General features: G+C 39.6%; 1 protein-coding gene across 4 annotated transcripts; it reads left to right on the top strand.

Annotated features, from left to right (window-relative positions):
• The first annotated feature begins 248 nt into the window (after positions 1-248).
• LOC134806147 (lipid storage droplets surface-binding protein 1) lies at positions 249-22,031 on the top strand. Of its 4 annotated transcripts, XM_063779430.1 has the most exons (9): positions 6,455-6,718; positions 8,037-8,152; positions 10,962-11,147; positions 11,637-11,817; positions 14,578-14,759; positions 17,283-17,464; positions 18,332-18,398; positions 20,618-20,716; positions 21,046-22,031. In XM_063779430.1, exons 1-9 carry the CDS (start codon positions 6,535-6,537, stop codon positions 21,151-21,153), a joined length of 1,305 nt encoding a protein of 434 aa, XP_063635500.1. In that variant the 5' UTR covers positions 6,455-6,534; the 3' UTR covers positions 21,154-22,031. The 4 variants fall into 4 exon arrangements, with proteins under 4 accessions (XP_063635501.1, XP_063635499.1, XP_063635500.1 ...); XM_063779431.1 differs by lacking the exons at positions 6,455-6,718; positions 20,618-20,716; positions 21,046-22,031 and adding exons at positions 249-353; positions 19,431-19,700; XM_063779429.1 differs by lacking the exons at positions 20,618-20,716; positions 21,046-22,031 and adding an exon at positions 19,431-19,700 and having other exon boundaries at positions 6,423-6,718.
• Positions 22,032-22,081: the final 50 nt, after the last annotated feature.

The following is a 22,081-nucleotide window of genomic DNA, read 5'->3' as shown; positions in this document are numbered from 1 at the left end:
TAATGGAAGTAAACCGCCAAGCAAGACATCTAACTGAATTGCATAATTTGCCATGCCTTTTTACATACATATTTAATTAAGATGAATATTTTCCAACTTGTGGGGTTCTGTGTTAGGTTAGAACAAAATTCTCCACAGATTCGAATCGCCTCACTTTACCTTTTCCCTTTAGTTTGCTTTACTTTTGGAAATGTCATAGTTAATTTCAATAGTAGAGTGTGGGGCGGGCGCAGCGTCCGTTACGTGTCCGCTCGACTCGTGTGTCGGCCGGGACGCGCGCGGGCGCCGCTCAGTGGGACGCGGGAGCCGCAGCGGGAAGCATCGCAGGAGCACGAGGACACACCAAGATAACAGTAAGTCATTGTTTATTTACTAACTTCTTGCATCAAAACATTATTGCATATAATAATGATTACGTTTTCGAAATTAGCCCGTTACCTAGGGTGTAAAGTGTTATTGTTAGCCTACCTAATATTGGTTAGGATCGATGGTGGTTACTAGGTGGTACTACTTGGGTTACTAATTAACTTGTCATTTACAAAGACAGAAATTATCTACTTATTATTTCGGTTAGCAAAGATTAGAACAAATAAATATTTTATTACAATCTGGCATTAACCGCTAATTAAAATTTTACACACTGCCTACCTACCTACATTTATATCTACCTACTTAATGTGATTTTTCATAAATGTTGAGAGAAAAGGGAACTGCCGCTTTTCCATACAAACGTAGTCCTCATTTTCCTCTTATATTGATATATTGGAAGATATTTTTGCATTATTTGGTGTATATTAACCATAGCTATGCCCCGCTAGCTACGCGCGGGACCTCCACTTTCGTCTTAACGCATCTTAGTAGACTTGAATCTAACTTATTGGGTTTCCTACTTTGCGGAATGTTTTTACAATAATGATAATTAAGTGATTACAACGTGTACGTGGATTTAGTTTAAATTGTATCGTTTTTTAGTTAGCAGCGGTTCAACGGAATTTTCTGACTACCCTACATTTTTTTAAAGAAACAAAAGAACGAGTTCGTATTTTAAAAATGTTGCCTGCTTTCCTGGTAACAGCACAGAATAAATAATAGTACTAGGTACAGAAGACTCACTCTCTAATAAAACGCGTCTGTTACGATCAGGACAGATGTGGCCGCTAGGTGGCGACAGCGCCACGCGCCACTTATGGCTAGCCACCAAAATTGGTGTGGAACGGATGTACTTTTAGCTACCTGTTGCAAAGCGACGAAATCGCGGAGTGAGCCACGCCTGGTAACAGTAACTTGGTTTAGTATTTAGGTATATTATTATCCCATAAAAGCAGTAAGAAGCTGGTATATCATTGATATCAGTATTCTATCCAGAATTCCCCGATTCAGATTAAACAATTTGTAACGGATTTGAACCGGTTTTGACAAGACCTTGAATATCGCTCATGCTGATTGGTGTTGGCGCCTAGTGCATGCGAAATGAAGCGCAAGTCGTGCGCGAGATGTCCGGATCACCAGACGATTTTCAATGTCGTATCAAAAGTATTTGGAAAAATAACAAATTGTTAAGTTAGAATCGACCTTAATAAGGTAAGCCACTGTGGCACTGATGGGTCCCGGTTTTTACCACTGGCGGAACGAAAACGATAGGTACATGCATTTAGGATAAGAATCTGTGTATTTGTGTACTTTGAGTAGGTACACGAATGTTCCCTGCTTTGATGTCCTAAACGGTTCGGCCGAATTGATTGCGGTTTAGGTTCAATGATATACAACTGTTACTTAGGTACTTATATTATATCATTGTTTAGGTTATGGTGATACATCAGCGTTGGGTCATAAACAGATTAAGTTACTAGATGGTAGGTACTCTTATATTTTTGTCGAGGGTATTTAACATACCTATTTAACGTTTGACCGCCCTAAACGTAGCAGACGCGCGCGGCTATACAGCTCAATATCAAGCTTCGTGCATTCGGACAAGGTGCACGATGACGCGCCGCGCGTGCACGATACACGCGCCGTACAAAGGGTTAAAGATATATTTTTAGTGCGAATTGTATTAGCTCTCTATGGCGTTTTTAACGTATTGGGTAAGTTACCGAGGAATGAACACGAGCCTATTTACGTCCAAGTCCTAAGATATAGGTATTGAACTTTCTCCTCCTATTCTCGCAAACAACAAATCGTCACGTGTAAATTGTCAGCGACATTATCTTTTCTACTCGTATCTCCATATTTTTCTTAACGTGAGTCTAAATTATTCATCCATCTATGCCTGGCATAGGGTCCATTCGTAGGGACGAATGACTGATGGGCAGGGTCCCAGGGGCTAAATTTGCCAGCCAAAACCCTCCTTGAATTTTAAAATTTTGATTATACTTAGGTACAATACTTTTTATTGCACCTCGCACAGTTAAACAAATATTGTCAAATATACATAGCAAAGATATTTTAAGATATATGTACAGATGTAGTGCATAATTGTTTTTCTTCGTATTTTCTGGGAAACGTTCGTATTTGTCACGCTACTTCAACCAACCTCAGTACTTTTTGTACCGAAACTGACTGAAATAGTAAGATACGTTCGTACGTTTCCGTGAAAAAGTAAGGAAAATAATTATGCGCTACATCTGTAACTCCGTGTAAGATAGTAGTAGAGGTAAAGTCTAAGGTAAAAACGTGCCTCGGAAATCAAGAAAAAATTATGCTCGTATAGATGGCGCCATACCTTTGGCCTATACTCGTGTAGATGGCGTTGGCGACACCATTTTATCTTTAACAAGTTTAACACATATCAGTGAAAGAAAATGGGTCAAAGTCATATGGCACTCTAAAAAAAATAAATAACAAATCAGGGGTCGGAAACCGGTATTTGCTTCATACAAAAATACCGGTATTATTACGTTCTTTTTCGTTCTTTGGTTTATTATTTTATTTTTAAAGGAACAATCTAATAATACGAAGCTGTTACCTACATACAAAATTGAGCCCGACGCAAAGAGCTTAAAATAATTCAAAATACATATTGGGCTATTTCGGGTTTTAAGAAAATACCGGTTTTGAGCCCTGTAACAAATCATTTATCCATGTATTATTCTTCATTTTTACCTATATTATTCATTTTCATTTTTAGTTTTAATCCTGTGTCGAAAGATGGCAGGAGGTGTAGTAGGTAGGATCTTTCAGACAACCTTTGGGTTTCGGTGGGAAGCTAGGAATTAAATTGCAACATTCGCAACCCTTATGTATCCTGTCATAAACATTAGAACAGAGACGGCCCGGGTGCGTGATCGCCAGCGCGCGTGCTCGGGGTCCACAGTCCGGATTGAGAATAAGCGCCGATAACGAGGTCTCCAGATAACACGGTTCCGGGAGAGACACCCAAGACCCTGAACAAATTGGTCTCATTATGTTGGGTACTACCGGATTGCGGAACCGTGTACTATATGTATACCTACGCTGGTCAAACTTCCCAACTAACATTAGGCGCTAAATTTAAGGGTTAGAAGAGATTTATATAAGCGCCTATTTACTCTTTAGGTGTTAGTGCTCTAAAAATAGGAGTTATAGCTGGCTATAACCCCGTTTTAACCCCGGATTGGGCACAAATTTTATCACCATAAGATTTATAACAGTGCTACAGTAGGGTTAGCGGATAAAAAAAGAGACATAAGAGCGGTATAGTGGAGCTACAATAGCTATTTGAGTAGTAGTGTAGGGCCATATAGATGATACTTTCAGCTTTAAATGGTATATTAGCATTTAAAGTCAATATTTGTAACACTCAAGAAGGTAATTGCACATTTTTTCCTTAGCCCTATCTGCTTTGGTTGCAGATGTTTCCATTTTGTATTATTATTCGTAAGCTTGCTCTGTGACAGCTTGAAGTGATATGTAATGGCGGATAATTAAAAGCAAATAATTATTTTAGTTCACTGATGCAGGAGTTATCTGCGGATTTATGATGGCGAAATTAATTACACTGTCAAAAACTATATGTATTACTAATAAAATTTTAATGGGCCTCTGATCCTTTGCATATTTATCTGAATATAATATTTTTTTATTTGTGGTCCACCGTATTCAATTTTCGAAAAATTACTCAATATACGTGAAGTCCGGTTTTAAATATAACAATACTAACATTAGGTCAATATTAGCAAGTTTATAACTCTAAGTGCACTTTTTGTTTGTTATTAAATTTATCCGTTTTCGTTAGGATGCACGAGTATTTTTGTAACTTCTATTTCATTCCAAATTCGAAATTCCATTGAGTATTTTAGTAACTTTAATTTCATTTCAACTTTGAAATTCCATTTAGTTTTAGTACTACTTATATAAGTTGTATGGTTTATATATTCTTATTAAGGAAACTGTAGGTCTATAAGTCTAATAACCGTTTACTGGAATAATTTATTACTATAAGAGACTGTTTGTTTCTAAATAAAGAAATAAAGAAATAAATAAATAAATATTGAGTAAAAGTATCGATTTTTATGAAGTATTTACATTCTAATTGATAGTTTTTGTTTTGCTTATTGATTTATCGGTCATCTTAACCTGGCGCTATAGGCTTAGGTTCTAAGTAAGACTCTAATAACAGTATAAGATGTACTAAGGTATTGAATAACGCTCGTCTGCGACTACATGATCGATAATGGTGACTCATAACTTCTCTTTTCGACTGTAAGTGATACAAGAGAGTTAAGTAGCGATTATGATACACGGAGCTATAAAAGACTTTTTATCGCCTGTTTAGAACCTTAAGAGAAAATTGCAGCTGCTTATTACTCATATAGATATTAAAGTGGTAAAATTCACTTTGAGCTATAACACTAGCGGCTTAAGATGCATTATAGCGGCCAAAACGGCTACTGTGGATCTTAAAGCTATACATGGACCTCTTAAAGACCTTGATGTCACCAGAGCCTGTAAGCTTAGAATATGTAGCTATTCTACAGCGGTTCTATGTCTTTAGGTGATAAAATAAGTGCTAAGTGTCGCTTAATTGTTTGTTGGGTTTTAAATATCTACTTGAAAGTAAATAGCTGATTCAATTTACCTACTCGTATTTGTTTGTGTACCACGGTCTCGGTGCGAAAGTAGGTAACAATGTACCTACCTACCTAATTAATATAATACAATTGTAGGTATAATGCTAGAATATGAAATTATGCGGGTACATATAACGACAAGAATTGTTTACATATTATCTACCTACATTGCTGCGCCCATCAGGGTTTCACGTGCCATTTGTGTACCTACCCATACTCTTAAGTACTTGTAAAGCCTTTAGCGTACATGTGAATTGCAATACAATACAATACAATATGGGTACTAGGCGACGATATACATACATACGAGTATATAGATAAATACATACTTAGAGGCATATACATAGAAAACAGCCATGACTCAAGAACAAATATCTGTGTTCATCACACAAATAAATGCCCTTACCGGGATTCGAACCCGGGAGCATCGGCTTCATAGTCACAGGGTCACTAACCACTATACTAGGCATGACCGGTCGTCAGATATATGTAGGTATACTTCAGTGGCGGCGCGTCAAACATATCCATAGGCAAGCCGCGGCTAATTTGGCTTACATATTTCCTTTACAACTCTGCTCAAATGTCCAAAAACAGGCAAGCCGGTGGGAATTGGCTTTTATGGACACGCCGCCACTGGTATACTTATAAAGTATATAAACCTGCGGTAAAATTTTTCGCAAGTGTGAAGCGCCTTGCTTCGCTGCTGTGTTGTTTATTTTGCACCGGGATTATTATATGTATTTATGGGGAGTAGTTAAGGTGCGGGCGGCAGGCGTACGGCGCCCGCACCTTCCCCGCCACCCTTAGTCGTCCTTCCCCGTCGCCCCCGTACCGCGCAGGCGAGGACTCATTTGAGCGGTCGGTCTATAGTAGGTACCTACCCGCCTATTCTGCCCACCTTAGGACCCTATTATAGTAACCATCTAAGTGTCCAAATTATTCAAAGAAGGCTTTAGGCTACGAGATCCTTTCGGAAGTTTAGAAGGCCCCGGGAAAATCTACCCACAGTATGTTTAGTATTTAGGTATCGTTACTGAACCGGACTCCATGTGCCGGAACACTTCCATGATTGAATCACTTAGACAAAATTGTAAAGTTTGACAGACTATACTCGTCGTCAAGGCTTTTATGGAACAACCGAAATAGTTAATGAACTAAATAGTCTAGGTAATTACTGGTTCAGAGTGTAAGTATGAATAATCACGCTATTTAATATGAACATGATCATGACGAGGCGTTTAAGGGATAAAAGGTAACCTGATCACGCCTAACGCGAGTGTCGCTGCATTTTATCAACCTGCTTACAACATGACATGACATCACCCCCACTTCAGGCGATGACCTAAATATGTATGTACAACAATTAACAACAAATAGATCCAATATTTTTAAACTGCGAGATAACCTTTATAATATCTCGTTTGACTAAAGCCGGCGAGCATCAGTTGTGTGTAGTTTCTCTGAGAAGTGATACCAAGGTGTGTCGATGTCTGCGGAGTACAGCGCGAGGATCACGGTGACGGGAGGCATGGGCGGCAATGGGGATGTGTACAAGAAGACCTTTAATGGGAGCTGCCAGGTGGGGCTCAAGAAGGGAAAGAGTTCCATCGCCCAGAGAGCTGAAGCGTACTTGCAGGCTGTGAGCAAAAGCCAGGGGCCGCCGCCCAAGGGTAAGGATTTTTTATCCATCCGTTTTGTTGTTAAGCTGAGACAGGACTATTTCGTGATAGTACAAAAATATGTGACTTATTCCTAGGAGTCCTGAAATTTGCTCGATGCGGTCTATTGCCATTTTCAAATTATATTTTTAATACTGTAATTTCGTTGCCGGTTTTGCTTAGTACAATATTGAATTTGTAACTTCCTTTTCCACGTTTTCCCCAATTCAAGTGGATATTGTTCTTCGTGAAACTTGTTAGGTATGTGTTCTTTGTGATAATGCTTTGCCCGTTTGTCTGTTTTGCCCTTAAAACAACTTCCAGCTTCCACAAGCCTTGTCTGCGTACGCCTACGCATATGACTGTTTACTTTGATAATGTAATTGTTTTTACAATCGAACTTTCTCTGACGTTCAACAACTGGCGTGATGTCCATCACGTGTGTTAAACAGGGCTTTTAATTTTATTCATCATAATATACAATACAAGCCCATTCTACCATGATCTCTAGTGCTCCATACTTGTTACGGCTCTTTAGGTCACCAACATGTTGGTTTCGTAGAATCGCTAATCACAGCTTAGAAGTCAGCGTTTCATCATCTATCTTAAACCTTATCGCAAAGACATTAAATCCATCGATGGTTAGTTAAGAGTGTTGTTGTTGTATGTGTTAGATCATGTTAGCAAAGGTCAGTTGATCATTACGAGCGCACTAGATGTTATCAGGGAGCAAGGGTTACTTTCTAAGCTGGTGGCGACGTCAGTGGCTGGTGAATGGACGTAGTTTAGTCTTCGGCTGGTCCGCGGTTGATTGACTCACAGCCTCACTGCTCCTACTCCAACTAAGTAAATATTTATTTTATTTTAATATGTGTCCAGGTTCTTCATAAACTCTTTTTATATTTTGTGCGGTAGTGTTTCTTCCTATAAAATATGTACCTCAAATATATATCACAGCACCATCATACCACCTATGTACCTACCTCAACCTGTGTTCCAAGAATTGTGTTGTCATAAAGTGCTTGCGGTTATTAGAATTAGCTTGATTACAAAATTTTCTAAGTAGGTACCAAATCAGGAATCAGTAGGTATCAAATGAATAAAAATTATATCTACTTCTCGTGCTGGATCTGGAATATGAATCAGACTGTGCGAAACTTATTACGTTTAAATAAAGTTTCTTTTTTTTAGTAAATATATGACATCTATTAACCCTCGTCAGCCTATTTTACTGACCAATAACTTTTCACACGAGCTAAGGTCCACCAAATATTTAGTCAAAAATAATGTTGCGGATATAAAACACGTATAAAAATCATGATTGTTGCAGTGACTGCATCATCGAAGCCACAGTTGCCGCGGTTGGAGGTGGTGACGCGGGTCGCCGCCATCCCCATCGTGGAGTCTGGGATCGGGGTCACCGAGAAGATATACTTCAGGATCAAGGTAGGGCTACATTACATTGTGCTTGCCTTTGATCATTCTCTCATTATTATCATCATTTCAAAGGGTGCAAACAGACTGGACGCTCGAGCGGCGGCGACCAGCGGAGCGTCCGGCGCGGCATCCATATTAGATAATATGAAGAAATCGCACACTAGCGTCTCCCTAGCGTCGTATACGTCGCGACTAGGTTACCTCAGCGTATTTTGACCAGCGGTGTAGCCGATCCTTAAGGGACTACCCGAGGTTTTCATCGATTTTTGACAAGTTTTGAATCGTATCTCCTTTTTATGCACTAGAGATAGAATTATAAGACAAACGGTTATCGGTCCTTCAATCTTTTATCTCCGGTTTTGTCTACCGGATTTTGAAAGAAATGAATACTTATTTTTTTGTTATAAACATTGTCTAAAAAAATTCTTTATTGGTATCTAGTTTGCTGTGAAGGATCTTACATGTACGAAATCTACATATTTGGGTTCGTCTTTGACGTCTCGAAAAACGTGTCTATTAGTAAGTTTTATTAATTTAATTTTAGTTAGTTTGTGTTAATTAGGGTTTAATTTTAAACTAATTAACACAAAAGTTATGGCCAGAAAACCAGTTTTTAGCCTAAAATTGTTCAACTTTGATGCCAAATATCTCGAAGACAATGATCTTTGAAGTAAATATGGGATACCATATTGCTTAAAGCCGTTACTGTTAATATAATAAGCTACAAAAAACATTAGAAATCTAAGGGATTCAGATCGAAGGTCATTGGCGTCGGGTAGCCCCTTAACATAGATTGATCGGTCGTGAGTCTTCTCAACTATAAGCTGAACCCGATCAGTCAACCCTAAATCACCTCTGGGCCTCTAATTCAGATTATTTTCACTGAAAGCGTGAACTCTGAACCAGTAATACCTACGTGTAGGCAGTGGCGTAGCTAGCATGGGTGGCACCCGGGGCGGAAATTGTGGGTGTCACCCCAAAATTCAACAAAATATTTAAAATATAATTATGTAAAAAAGTAATAGTAATTTATGTTTAATATTCCATAGCTCACAATTTTACTCCATCGGTTTCATTTTAGATTCCATGAACTCGCACTAGTCCACCCCTGGCGGGTGTGACGCCTCCCAAAGGTCCGAGTCATCATTGTCCCGTGAAAACAAATAATTTATTTTAAAAACTTTTTTTGCCTAGTGCGAGATTTGGAAGAGATTCTATAAAATCCCATTTCACAATGAATTTCGAATAGTCCAGAGTGGTCCAGAGTCACCCAATTAGAAACAGTGACATCGTTTCTCAATTACAGAAATAATCACATAATATATAAACCTTTTGAATAAAAAAAACCTACGAGGCGCCAACATATTATTGTTCCATACCAGGGGCTACGAACCCGAGAGATTTTAACCACGCATTTCTGAGGCCAAAAGCATTTTGCACTAAACAAAAAAATATTTTTTTTTAGCTGGCTGGTGGTACTGGACTCTGAAACCAGGCGAATTCCAAAACAGTTATACGACATTTTAGTCTTTAAATATGATCAGGAATATACTGTCAAAATCTCTCGGGTACCTCGTGGGCATGTTGTATATTATTTCCTTAATGGCGGTTGTGCAATCTGTCATAGTTTTACGAATTTTTATAGATGGCACTACTGATGTTCACGGTCGGGTGTCACCCATTTAGGGGTGACACCCGACCGTGCGAGCGGGCGGGCCCCCGCCGCCCCCCCCCCCCCCCTAGCTACGCCATTGCTATATTTATAACAATCGACCGTGATAGGTTATCCAGGATTAAAATAGACTCAAATAACTGACTACAAAAACGGTAGCTAGTGGCTTGCTCACTTGGTTGGGCTTTTGGGTCAGTAAACGTAGAACAATTTTGGATATATGACTGAGATGTACCAACATTTGAGATGAAATCTGGTTCTTATTTCATATCTCTGTAGAAAGTATGCAGCTTCGCACTTCCAGTTTGTCACGTGGCGGGGCGGGGTCAGCGGGCACAGATAAGCCTTGTTTACAGACTATTACAGACACATCAAAGGCGTATTTCGAGACACTAATCACCCATGCTGCTGATAACAACTACTTTATTTCAATTTGTCGGTTTTATGGTGACGTCATGCCCTTGTGTACTTTTTGACTTATAATAATACTACTATAAAGCCACTGCTGGGCACAGGCCTCCTCTCATGCGCGAGAGGATTAGGGCTATTGCCCCAAACCTGGCTCAATGCGGGTGGGAGACTTCACATACACCTTTGAATTTCTTCGCGATGTTTTACTTCACCGAAAAGCGGTAAATATCAAATGATATTCCGCACATAAGTTCCGAAAAGTTCATTGGTACGAGCCAGGATTTGAACCCGCGACCTCTGGATTGAAAGTCGGACGTTAAATCCACTCGGCCACCATCGCTTTTCGACTTTTTGACTTGCCTATAGACCGATTTAGAAGGCGGTGATGTAAATAAGTAAATAGTTCATGAAGCATGTGGCTGATTAATTTGTTGGGTACCAGACTTGGTGCTAGCAGTTCTAATCTAACTGAAATGCTAACACTGAAATGATAAGTAAGTAGGCACACTTGTCTGCTTCTTTTTATTGTTGTCCTTTCGACTCTAATCGCTTTCATCTGATAAGTGCATCCGGACCTGCCATGTTATTAAGATACCTATGCGTTAGATGTTTACACGCCATTTATATTTGTAAAATAGATTGGATTAAATCAAATGAATCTTATCCTGCCCTGAAAAGTTGAAATATGCACATCTCAACTGTTTGAGCCATCTAACACTATTAGTAACTTTCCAGGAGTCGAACCCCCTCTTCCGCTGGTACCTGTCGCTGTACGAGAAGACGCTGAGCACGGGCGTCCAGCTGGCGCTCCCAGCAGTGCATCTGCTGGAGTCGCCCATCCATCAGCTGGACCGGTTCCTGTGCGCGTCGCTGGACGTGGTGGAGAAGCGAGTGCCCTCTATACACCTGCCGCCGCAAACTGTAAGTGACGCGGTATGGTATGACTATTACTGTCTAATATAATATTGGAAGTTAGAGCATCATCATGGTATCAATAATATTTGAAGAGTTGGCATTAAAATAGGAGTAGCTTTCTGAGTGAGTAAGCGGCATCAGGCACTTTTTAAATATGCGCAACCTAACATGTGCAAACATATTGTGTAGATTTTTCATCACAGACCGATATAGGTAGGTAACTTAACGTAGGAACCAGACCGAACATAACCAGGCAAACACTCGGATATGGTTATTTATTTATATTTCCGAGTGTTTGCTAATTTTTTTATATAAAGAACCATCTCCGAGGCGAAACTGGGGTTTCCGTCCTTCAATGTTTTGGATTTTGTCCAAATATTCTAAATATCAGACCACATGCGGGACATGACAAGGATGAAGGAGTGATGTTTATTCTTCAGTTTAGGCACGTTACACACGAATAGATTCCCGGATAACCAATTCTCATATTTGCAGATGTACAGTGAAACCCGACAGTTCGTGCTCCGGCGGGCGGACTCCGTCAAGCAACTCGGCACGGCCGTGCTGGACTCTCGCGTTACCTGCGCGACCGCCAGCGCGCTGGACCGCGCGCTGTCCACCGCCGACAAGTACGTCGACAAGTACCTGCCGCCCGACACCAAGGATCCCGTGGACGGTCAGTACCTGAGGGTTTACTGCCAACATCAAAAAATCGACAATCGTTCTGCCCCCAGAGAGGCCCTCTCTATCGCTCTTGAATATTCGAGCGGCAGAGAGGCAGATAACATTATTCAATTTTTCGATGTTGGCGGTAGAGCCTTTGTAGGCTTGTAGCGACTATTAGGACCGCGTGATGGACACGGTGACCAGCACGGCCAGCTGGATTGCACGCTCTACACAATGTTTGATGACCCTTCCATCTACTCGTACAGTCATCAGCTGAAGTTGCTAAACGAACAAGGTGTTCAACATAACATGAACAGTTTATTGTTAACAAAATAAAAGTGTATGAAAGTAATTCTGACTCGCCCGCTTAGCTTCTACTTCTACTTGTAGGGGATCTAGCCAAGGTGACAATAGTTGATAGAAAACGCCAATTGAAATAGTCACGTGACTTTTGGTAGCGAGCGTCATCCCGATACACTTTTACGGGTTCCGTACCCGAAGGGTAAAAACTAAAAACGGGACCCTATTACTAAGACTCCACTATCCGTCTGTCCTTCCGTCTGTCCTTCCGTCTGTATGTCCGTCTGTCTGTCTGTCACCAGGCTGTATCTCATGAACTGTGCTAGCTATCACAGTTGAAATTCTCACAGATGATGTATTTCTGTTGCCGCTATAACAACAAATACTAAACACACACTCCCCCCCCCACACCCATACAACAAACGTAATTTTTTTGACTTATTGTATAAGAGAAGCGATATTCAAGCCACCAAACTAGAGCATAAATAATTAAAGCATGTCTATAATTAGCTTCTAATGAACTATGAAGCACATCGGCAGTTTCCGTTGGTGATACGCGCATCCTCGAACCCTGTCTGGCGCTTCGTCTAATTGCCTCTTATCATTATCGCCGCGACCCTTTCGGCCTTTACCGGCGATAGATATTAGGTTTGCGAAGAAACTAGACCCTTATTGATTTATAGTTTTTGGCTATTATTTCATGTGTTTATATAAGTACTTCAGGTTTTAGGATTAGAAAGAACTTTACGGAAGTGTCTAGCGTGAAGTTCGAAAGCAAGTAATTTAAGCGAAAAATTCTTGAAGTAAATATTGAGTAATTATAATTTATAAACTAGATAGGGCATTATTATACCAAATAAAGTACCCGATAAATGTCATCATGCTTACTTCTGCGGAATTCTTTCTAATGCTTAAAAGCAACACCCACTCGTATTCATAAATACATAACGATCATTGTTTCATGACAGGTTTTAGATCTACTTTATTACATATTATTTACATACCCATAGCACTCAAGATTTTATCTATAATTTCTACCGCTGCTAGGTATTTACGGACTTCCTCAAGAACCATCAGATTACTTGCATGTCTTTGGGGTAAAAAATGTCTTCCGGTTTATAATGGCCTCCTAGCCTAGACGGTAGTGACCCTGATGCCTGATACGAAACAGGAGGTCCCGGGTTCAAATCCCGGCATTTATTTGTGTATTTATCGTAATATGTTCCCGAGTTATGAATCTTTTCTATGTATTTACGAACCTATTTATCTATATATTCTCATCTAGTACCCACAACACAGGCCTTATTGAGCTTACTGTGGATCGAACTAGGTCGATTTGTGCAAGATTGTCCCGAGGAGCCATTTGAGAGTAGATTTTGTTTACTTTTATTTAAATACCTAAAGATGCAGAGTATAACTACCGAGGCCTTCGGCTTGGGATCAACAGTAGGTATATACATGAATTTTATGCCTATATTGTTATACTCTGTATCTTTAGGTATTTAAATCAAAGTAAACAAAATCTACCCTCAAATGGCTCCTTAAGCCACTTGAGGGTAGATGAAAACATTACATGATCAAATAAGGTAGGTTTAAAGTCAAGGCGTTCAGTGACTGATCTAGGCGGTTTTGTATTTGGTTGGTTAAGCAATAAATGTTATAACTACCTGAAAATTTACAAATTGTTTACTTTTATTTAAATACCTAAAGATACAGACTATAGGATAGGTCATGACACCACTCAAAGACCTGTCTGTGTGTTATCAATAATTTAGGATGCGCCGGACTCTGCCCGTCTGCCCGCTATCTCCGCAATTAGTCAAGCAATTATTGATACAATAATTGGTCAGTTACAGGTTGTAAGATGGATGGATGGATGGATGGGCGGGGGTAGACAAGTGCGGATCCCAATTAACCTCGGGGCAGGGCAACAAACTGGGAACCGTGACGATCGCAACTTTGTCTTTGACTGCTATTGTTTTTCGTTTGATCGATTACGAGGGTCTTTTATTTTAAGTGACTTCCTTAGAATTTGTGTTAGCCATACGTAACTTGCAAGTTTATATTGTTGGGTATTCAAAGTATTCGACATACGGCGCAGTAGTTATTTATTAGTATCAAACCAACCAACCGGCAAATTCTTGGTTACAGTTAGTTTACTTTATATAACGTTGGACACCATCGTTCACACTTTCAATTGGACCCGATTTCTTAGGGAAAGGGATCCAATCCACAAAAATCTGTTAAAAGAATTTGCACTTTCTGACGAAAAAATAAATTTTTAGAGGATGGATCCTTTTCACTAAACTACGTTTAGTCTTAAACCAAAAGTTGACTAGAATTCCATGAATATTGATTGATTCTTTATGTGAAACAAAATCTTTCTCGAACCCAGGGGGGGTCCTCTTATTTTGACATCCGGGTGGATTATAGCGAAGATTAATCTTACGAATTGTGTGTTTGTTGACAGTGAGCATCATAGTCCAGGACGCGGAGTGTTCCGGGTCGGGCGGGCGCGCGGCCGCGGCGCAGGCCGTGCAGCACGGCGCGCGGCTCCGGCGCAAGCTGCAGCGGCGCCTCACGCGCCAGGCGCTCGCCGAGGCCAAGGCCATCCGCGAGCAGATACACGTGCTCGTCTACGTGGCGGAACTAGTACGTTTTTAAACTCTCTCTCTCTCTGGTTCGGTCCCTCATGTCTGAGGATCGTAGTCAGCATCTGGGTTGCATCTGGAGCGGATGATCTGTCTCCACTGATTTCTGTCCAGTGCCTCTCATACGACCGTGTAGATGGAAGACGATGATTCTTTTACTTAATCGGTCTATCATTTTGGAAAATGGCCGCGCGACTTTTGGAGTTTCCAAGTAGTGTTATTTTTTAACTAAATACTATTGCAAAAAGGAGAGGAGCTTATTGATAAGTAATGACGTAGCCCAGTGGTTCCCAAAGTTGACTGGGCTCCGACCCACCTAACAAAAATTGTCATTTCTGCGGCCCAACTGCGACCCATAGTTTGGGAAATGCTGACGTAGCCAATTAGCGTGTTGCAACTTTTACTTTCAAAGGTGTCAAGTTAAACCTTACAAACAGGACATTTCTAATGTACATCCAACGACGGAGCATTGCCACTTGGGGCTTGTGCCCAAATCACGCGAGGTTCGATAGGGGGAGGGGGGTCACGAAAAAATCACGATAGATCACTTTAAAAAAAAATGAAAATTTTATTTTTTGAAAAGTGTATGACAAACCGCATCTACAGTTTCTTAGAAAAATACAATTTGTTAAATGATAATCAGTTCGCATTCCGTAAAAAACGTTCTACCACCCTCGCAGCTTTTAACTACGTGCAAACAATAGTTGACTACTTAAGAAATAAGCATTACGCAGTGGGACTATTGTGTGTGAGATATGTCCAAAGCATATGACAGAGTGTCACACCCCATACTGTTACAAAAATTAAACGCAATAGGCATACGCGGTAAAGCATATCTCACGTCACGACAAAAATATGTAGAAATAGAACACCTTGAAAACCAAACCAGAACATTACACAATATCCAATCCAATATACGATATATCGAGAACTCAATCCCACAAGGAAGTGTCATAGGGTGCATCCTATTCCTCATTTACATAAATGACCTTCCAAAATCCACTGAACACAAAGTTGTTATGTTTGCCGATGACATATCGATCTTATTCCAATGCCCAGATAACAATAGCAGCAGTTCCTACATACAACAAACTTTTAACTCAATAACTCATTGGCTCAACGATCACAACCTCATAATAAATAATGATAAATCAAAATTAATCCAATTCAGACCAAGACAAAAGCAACCGCTAAACCTCAACACTGTAATAAACAACCTAAATATTGAAGAAGTACCCGACTGCACCTTATTGGGCCTTACACTGGACAGCCATTTGACATGGAAAAAACATGTAGAAAAAATTAAAAATAAACTTGCCCGATTTGTGTATGCACTTAGCGTATTGAAGTGTAGCACTACCTTAGAGTGTGCGCTGGCGGCGTATCACTCGCAAGCAGTCGCATGGCTACGCTACGGGCTTCTTTTGTGGGGCCACAGCACCGACATTCAAAACGTTTTCATCATGCAGAAAAAATGTATCAGGATCCTAGTAAATATACATCCACCCCACAGCTGTAGACCACACTTCAAAAATCTTAACTTACTGACCCTCCCCTCTCTGTACATTTTGGAAGTAGCTACATTTGTCCGAAAAAACCTACATTTATTCCAATTTTGTCAAAACCCTCGACGTCAACACTACATAGAACTGCCGGAGCCTAAACTAGAAATATACAAAAACGGACCATACTACAGAGCCATAAATGTTTATAATAAAATCCCCACATATTTAAAAACAGACTCAAACTTCATAAACCGCCTTAAAACTATGCTGATGGATAAATGTTACTACTCAATAGCCGAATTTATGGAGGATGATACTATGTTAATAAATAAATAACTAGTAACTTGTACATATAATATAAATATAATTGTATTATATTATAACATATTTTATATTAATACAAACAGTAATAAGTACTTAAAACGTAATGTAGTAGTCCTTGTTTATAGGTAATAAGATTCAAGTATTCGTTAGAAGAGGCTGTTACAACTTAAAAGTGCAATTTAGAAAATGTAATGTGTGTGTAAGTATAAGTCAGTAGTAATAATAACCAAAACTGTGAAATTGTGAACCATAAATTTTTGCTACACCCTTTCTAGGGTCCATGTATATAACATCTGTACTATGGTATGCAAATAAAGATCTCTTATCTCTTATCTCTCTTAAAAAAACTTACCACATGAGTAGATACTTTTTCTCGGTTTCGTTAAACATAAAACTTCACTCTGCACTTCAAAATAGCGAGTCTATTTAACGAAAATAGAAAATTAAACAAGATTTTCTATATACAATACTATTTATCTTAAAATTTGATCGAATGAAAAATTTTCAAAAAAATACACGTGAGGTTATGTGGGGGGAGGGGGGTAGCCAAAAACCTCACCAAATATCACCAAGGGGGAGGGGGGGTCAAAAAGTAGCCGAAAATACCTCGCGTGATTTGTGCACAATCCCTTGGCGTAGCGCTTTAACATTGTCAATCCACAGAGGCTTGAATTAATGTTCAACCTGATTCCCAGGTGGCCACGGACCCTGTGTTGGCGTGGAAGAAGGCCAAGGAGCTGTACTCGTCGCTGAGCCAGCCGGAGCCGGAGAACCAGGCGCGGCCGGAGACGCTGGAGCAGCTGGTGGTGCTGCTGGCGCGCGAGACGGCCCGCAAGCTCGTGCACCTCGTCAACTACACGCACACCGACCTGCCCAGGTCAGTTTACACTTACCTACCCACGTTACCTTACTGTAAACTTATATCCAAACCCCAAGAAATTCAGCTTACGCCTGATTCCGCGTGTCAGAGTTTACCTCTACAAGTTTTTGTTGATCAGCCCTAATAATATGCGGCGATATGATTTACATCGGCGATCATATTAAAATTCTGACTGACTCGACCCCAGCTCGACCCCTACTCATTGAAATAACCTCATACCAGAAAAAAACTGGGTACATACATACGTATGTTCGAGTATACCTATAACGCATTTGATTCATACATACTCGTATTATATTGCCCACACGCGTTTTGCTGTCGAGGAGAAATTTGTAGTGAATGGCGTTTATCTTATCGAGCGACCCGTCACCTTTCTGCGATTGCGACGTATTCTTTACTATCAACGACCACACTGTCTGAAAGTGTTCTATAATAAATATTGATGATATAAAACTTATTATAGGAGTAGAAGAGACCCTAGGATTTAGAGCTAATTAGTACCTACAAATCTAAATACTGTAAGTCTCTAAATTTAATAATTCGGGGGCCACGGCTACGATTGTGCTTTCTTTTTATATGACTATTTTTGAGGCCGGATTGCCCGGAGGCATCTACTCTAATCCTACAAGATATAACAACGCTGGCTGTTATTATTGTTGTGATTGTATCGTATTCTATTTGGCCTCGTTATATCGAACTTTTGCTGCGTTAACTGGTTGCAGAAACTACTAAAGAACCGTCGGTCAAAAATGCCTCTACTTATAGCAATAAATTGTTGATTTTCTAATCTTTAAGCAAAGTAAAGTAGAAGTGATTTGAAGAATCTAACTTTTCTTATTTATCGATAGCATGGTTTCGTTTCAGAAACGTGAGCACTGGCTTGGCGATGGTGACTAAACATCTCTCCAGTGCCGCAGACGCGCTTCTCAAGGTAAGTTTTGGTATTAGCTCATGATATGTATTGAAGAAATCTACGTCATCCTTCATTATAACATCTCCAGGAAATGATGTTTGACATCGATGTCATTTGACGAATCAACTTTTTTTATAAGATGATTACAATCACAGCTAAGAGTCTACGAGTATTTGTGGCCGCAATAGTTAGCAAATTTCTGTTAAACTGTGGATCTTTCTGACAATTGCAAAAGGTATAATGACGGATAGAATAAACTATTATCCAGGGTATGTTGGATTTGGTACCCAGACGTTTAGAATTACGGCATTGCCACGACAGATGTGCCCCCGGAGCTCGGCCCTGGCGGAGCTGGCGCGGCTGTCGCTGGCGCTGCACCTGCGCGTCGTCAGCGCGCCCAAGCCCTCACCCCCTCAATAAGGCAAACTTCCGACGTCATCTAGAGTTCCGTAGTTTACTAATGGAGTCGGTGTAGCTAGCCTAACGATTGGTGAACTGTGTAAATATTGGTAGCACGTAACTAAAATCTAATTACAATGGGACAATGTAGATGTAGAATATTGTAGAGCTTGAAGACTTATTCCATTCTGACATTTAATATAATTATGTATAAGATAAAATTTGATAGGTAGGTGCGATCGATTGAATTCGTTGCTCCTACTTAACCGCAATTATCTAAAATCGCATACCATTTGTTGCAACGTTTGTAGAAGCCTTCACATGACGACTGCTCGTCAGCAGTCGCGAGACGATTGACCGGGATATGGGAGAAACCACTTCGTAAATATAAACTTTCCAATTCAGTATTATATTTAGTTAGTATATAGGTACGTAGGTGCAAAGCTTCAAACTATCCGAAGTTAAGTAAAAAAAAATACGGCGTGCCGACTCATGGGACGCACTCAGAAGCAGCACCCGCCAGGGTATAAGGACTTTTGAGAGTTGACGGATTATTAAATGAACTAGGCTATTGAGTGAAAGCGATGGACTATGGGATGAAAAAAAACCCGAACGCCTGCCTAATAAAACGCCCAATCTTATTGCCGGCAGACGGTGACTCGCCCTCACAACATGGGCCCCAACAAAAAGCGACACCGAAGATGGCTCAAGGGCAACACCGGTGTGAGGGCTGGGGGTACACACTGTAGAAAGGTGTCACTTACTAAGCGTGATTTTAGGCGTGCAGCCAACTCGCCACTTATGTTGCCTCGTCTGTTTTCGGAAACGCAGCTCTCTCGACCCCACATTATTTTTATTTTTATTTCTATATATGTGATAATTTTGATTATCTTATTTTCACTTTGACTATTGTATGGGCATGATATTGACATTTAAATTAGTTGTTTTTCTTGTACCTATATCGTTTTAGATATTAGATGAACGTAGAATTATTATCTAGTCTTAGTTCTAGTAGATTAATATGTATTCAAGTAAAATAAGATAGCCAAAAAATTTGTAATGGAATAATATTATGAAATAAATAATCAAAATCTAAAAATCTTTTGTTTACTTACTAACATCTATTGGCCGAATTTAAACTATCGTGAGACATACCTACTAACATTAAGCGTTAAACCGTGAAATTAGCTTAACACCTACCTTTATACCTACCTTTTGTCAAAAAATACCTAATCTCGTCTAAAACATATACTTATGACTAAAATGTTCAAAAACACCTCGGCTATTACCCCCTTTAAAGCTTTGCACTTAGGTACCAAATATAGGTATTGCAGTGGATTAACTTTTTGTCTTTATAATATATTATTGGTTGAATTTTGGAGACGTGCTTTGGTGACCACAAACTGACAATAATTGGTGTTGGCGGGGAAGATTCTGGGACCCATATAATATAATCTATATTATAAAAGGACAAGTATGTAACAATTTTTCAGGTTTAGGTAAATCGGTAAATATTGACAGTACTCAAATCTTGACTCTACTTTTAAGATTGTGATTTGTAATAAGTTCTTTTATTAAGTTGTGTAGTTGAGGTGAGGGTATTGTATTGACGCTCGATCTATAATGAGCGTATTTTGACCGATATTGCCGGTTTAGACTTGTAAAATTGTAACTCGTAGTATAATAAAATCACACCCAGAGGGTTACTGTTGAAGTTTGAATTCACTGATATAATCTTTCACGATTTTGACTCATTATTATTTCACAAAACAGTGAACTATACGCGATTAAGTCACGTTTAGTTAAATTATAAAGATTGAATTCGTTTTGTTCCGCAGACGTTGCCAGTAGACTCCGCGCTGGCCGAGGTCCGCGGCTGGAGGAGCAAGTTGGAGGAGTTGCTGCAGCAGCTGCAGGCCAGCTCTAAGGTCTATTTGGTACGTAACGTCTTTATACATATATCTATTATGTTTTATTTAGGACAGCTTTTGGACGGGTTTCGATTTGAACTTTTTATCATAAAATTTTTTGATAAACAGAAATAACACAACTATGACACTAGAAACATCCATTTGATCAGTTGTTTGGGTGTCAGACAAACCATTCATAGCAATGGTGACATGTTGGAATACTTGGAATTCTAATTTATTGCACTTAATTTTAAGCTTATTATACGGAGCCTAAGTTGAGTGATTCTTGTTTTACCATGTTGCGTAATGAATATTGACTTTATTACATTCCACTAAATAATACTTTGTCATGACAGGAACACCTAGCCATCTTCCTCGCGGGCAACGAAGAGAGAGAGAAGATCGCGCCGCGCTCCTCGCTCGAGCAGCGCGAGGACCTCGCCGCCATCAACGGAGTCAACTAGTACTTTACTGTTTAGTTGTTCATTTTTTTTTGCCGGCTGTACACACTCGTCGAGATCCCCTTTCTGAGTCTCGGCGCCGCTCCGACCCAATCGGAGAAGGAAGCAGTACACTCTCGTTCTCGGCCTGTCTCGGGGTCTCTCGACGACGAGTGTGTACACCCGGCATTTGACTGACCGTTTGTAGATCTTATTGCAATGTGATAAGGTCTGCCAACGATCAGTGTCTTGCTATTAGTATGTGTATTTAGTATATAATTGAGTTAGCGAAGTAGATAAGAGGAGCGTAGAAGGCAGATTGCGAAGTTCGAAATTTCATTATCCCTCCCTTCTTCCCTATACTAGTCGCTCGAATATGCGAGAGCGTTAGAGAGGCAAATAATGAAATTTAGATTCTCGATATCGGCGGAACGTCCTCTGTGAGCGGTGTTGTCATTATGCGTTGCTATTTGATCCTTATTTGAAATTTACACCACCCAAGGGAAAATGAACAGTACCTACCTACGATATATTCTAATTCGAGTCGCTGGCAAAGCCTGTAAATATTATGGTGTTTGTTACCATAGTATTTAATAAGTTCGCGTCTTTCAAAAGAGTTGCTTATTAATTTATGAAATACTCAAAGTTGAAATGTAATTATTTTATTTTATGACTGTAAAGTTATGAATATCTTATTTTATTTAAATATATTTTACCTATTTTGGATATAATTCATTGTTAGAATAAAGAGTTCTCTCGCAATGAACTTTTATTGTAACGATTGTAGTTATAATTTTATTATAGTAAACTTATGTGTATTATTTTGGTGTTGATCATTATGTAGAATAATACAATGTAAGAAACTAAATATAGATAATATAATATAAAGTTTTCAGTAGATTCTTGCTGCGTTTCATTTACTTATGTGCCTACGGAAACTTGCGAAAATTTC

This window comes from Cydia splendana, chromosome 2 (genome assembly GCF_910591565.1).
Source record: "Cydia splendana chromosome 2, ilCydSple1.2, whole genome shotgun sequence".
In the NCBI taxonomy this organism is placed as follows: Eukaryota; Metazoa; Arthropoda; class Insecta; order Lepidoptera; family Tortricidae; genus Cydia; species Cydia splendana.
This window is presented reverse-complemented; position numbering and strand designations above follow the sequence as displayed.

What these genes read in the sequence shown, in the direction of transcription:
- LOC134806147 (XM_063779429.1), top strand. Translation starts at nt 6,535, where the DNA reads ATGTCTGCGGAGTACAGCGCGAGGATCACGGTGACGGGAGGCATGGGC. An exon ending in AGATATACTTCAGGATCAAG is followed by an intron (nt 8,153 to 10,961) that starts GTAGGGCTACAT and finishes GTAACTTTCCAG; the next exon opens with GAGTCGAACCCCCTCTTCCG. An exon ending in CACCAAGGATCCCGTGGACG is followed by an intron (nt 11,818 to 14,577) that starts GTCAGTACCTGA and finishes GTTTGTTGACAG; the next exon opens with TGAGCATCATAGTCCAGGAC.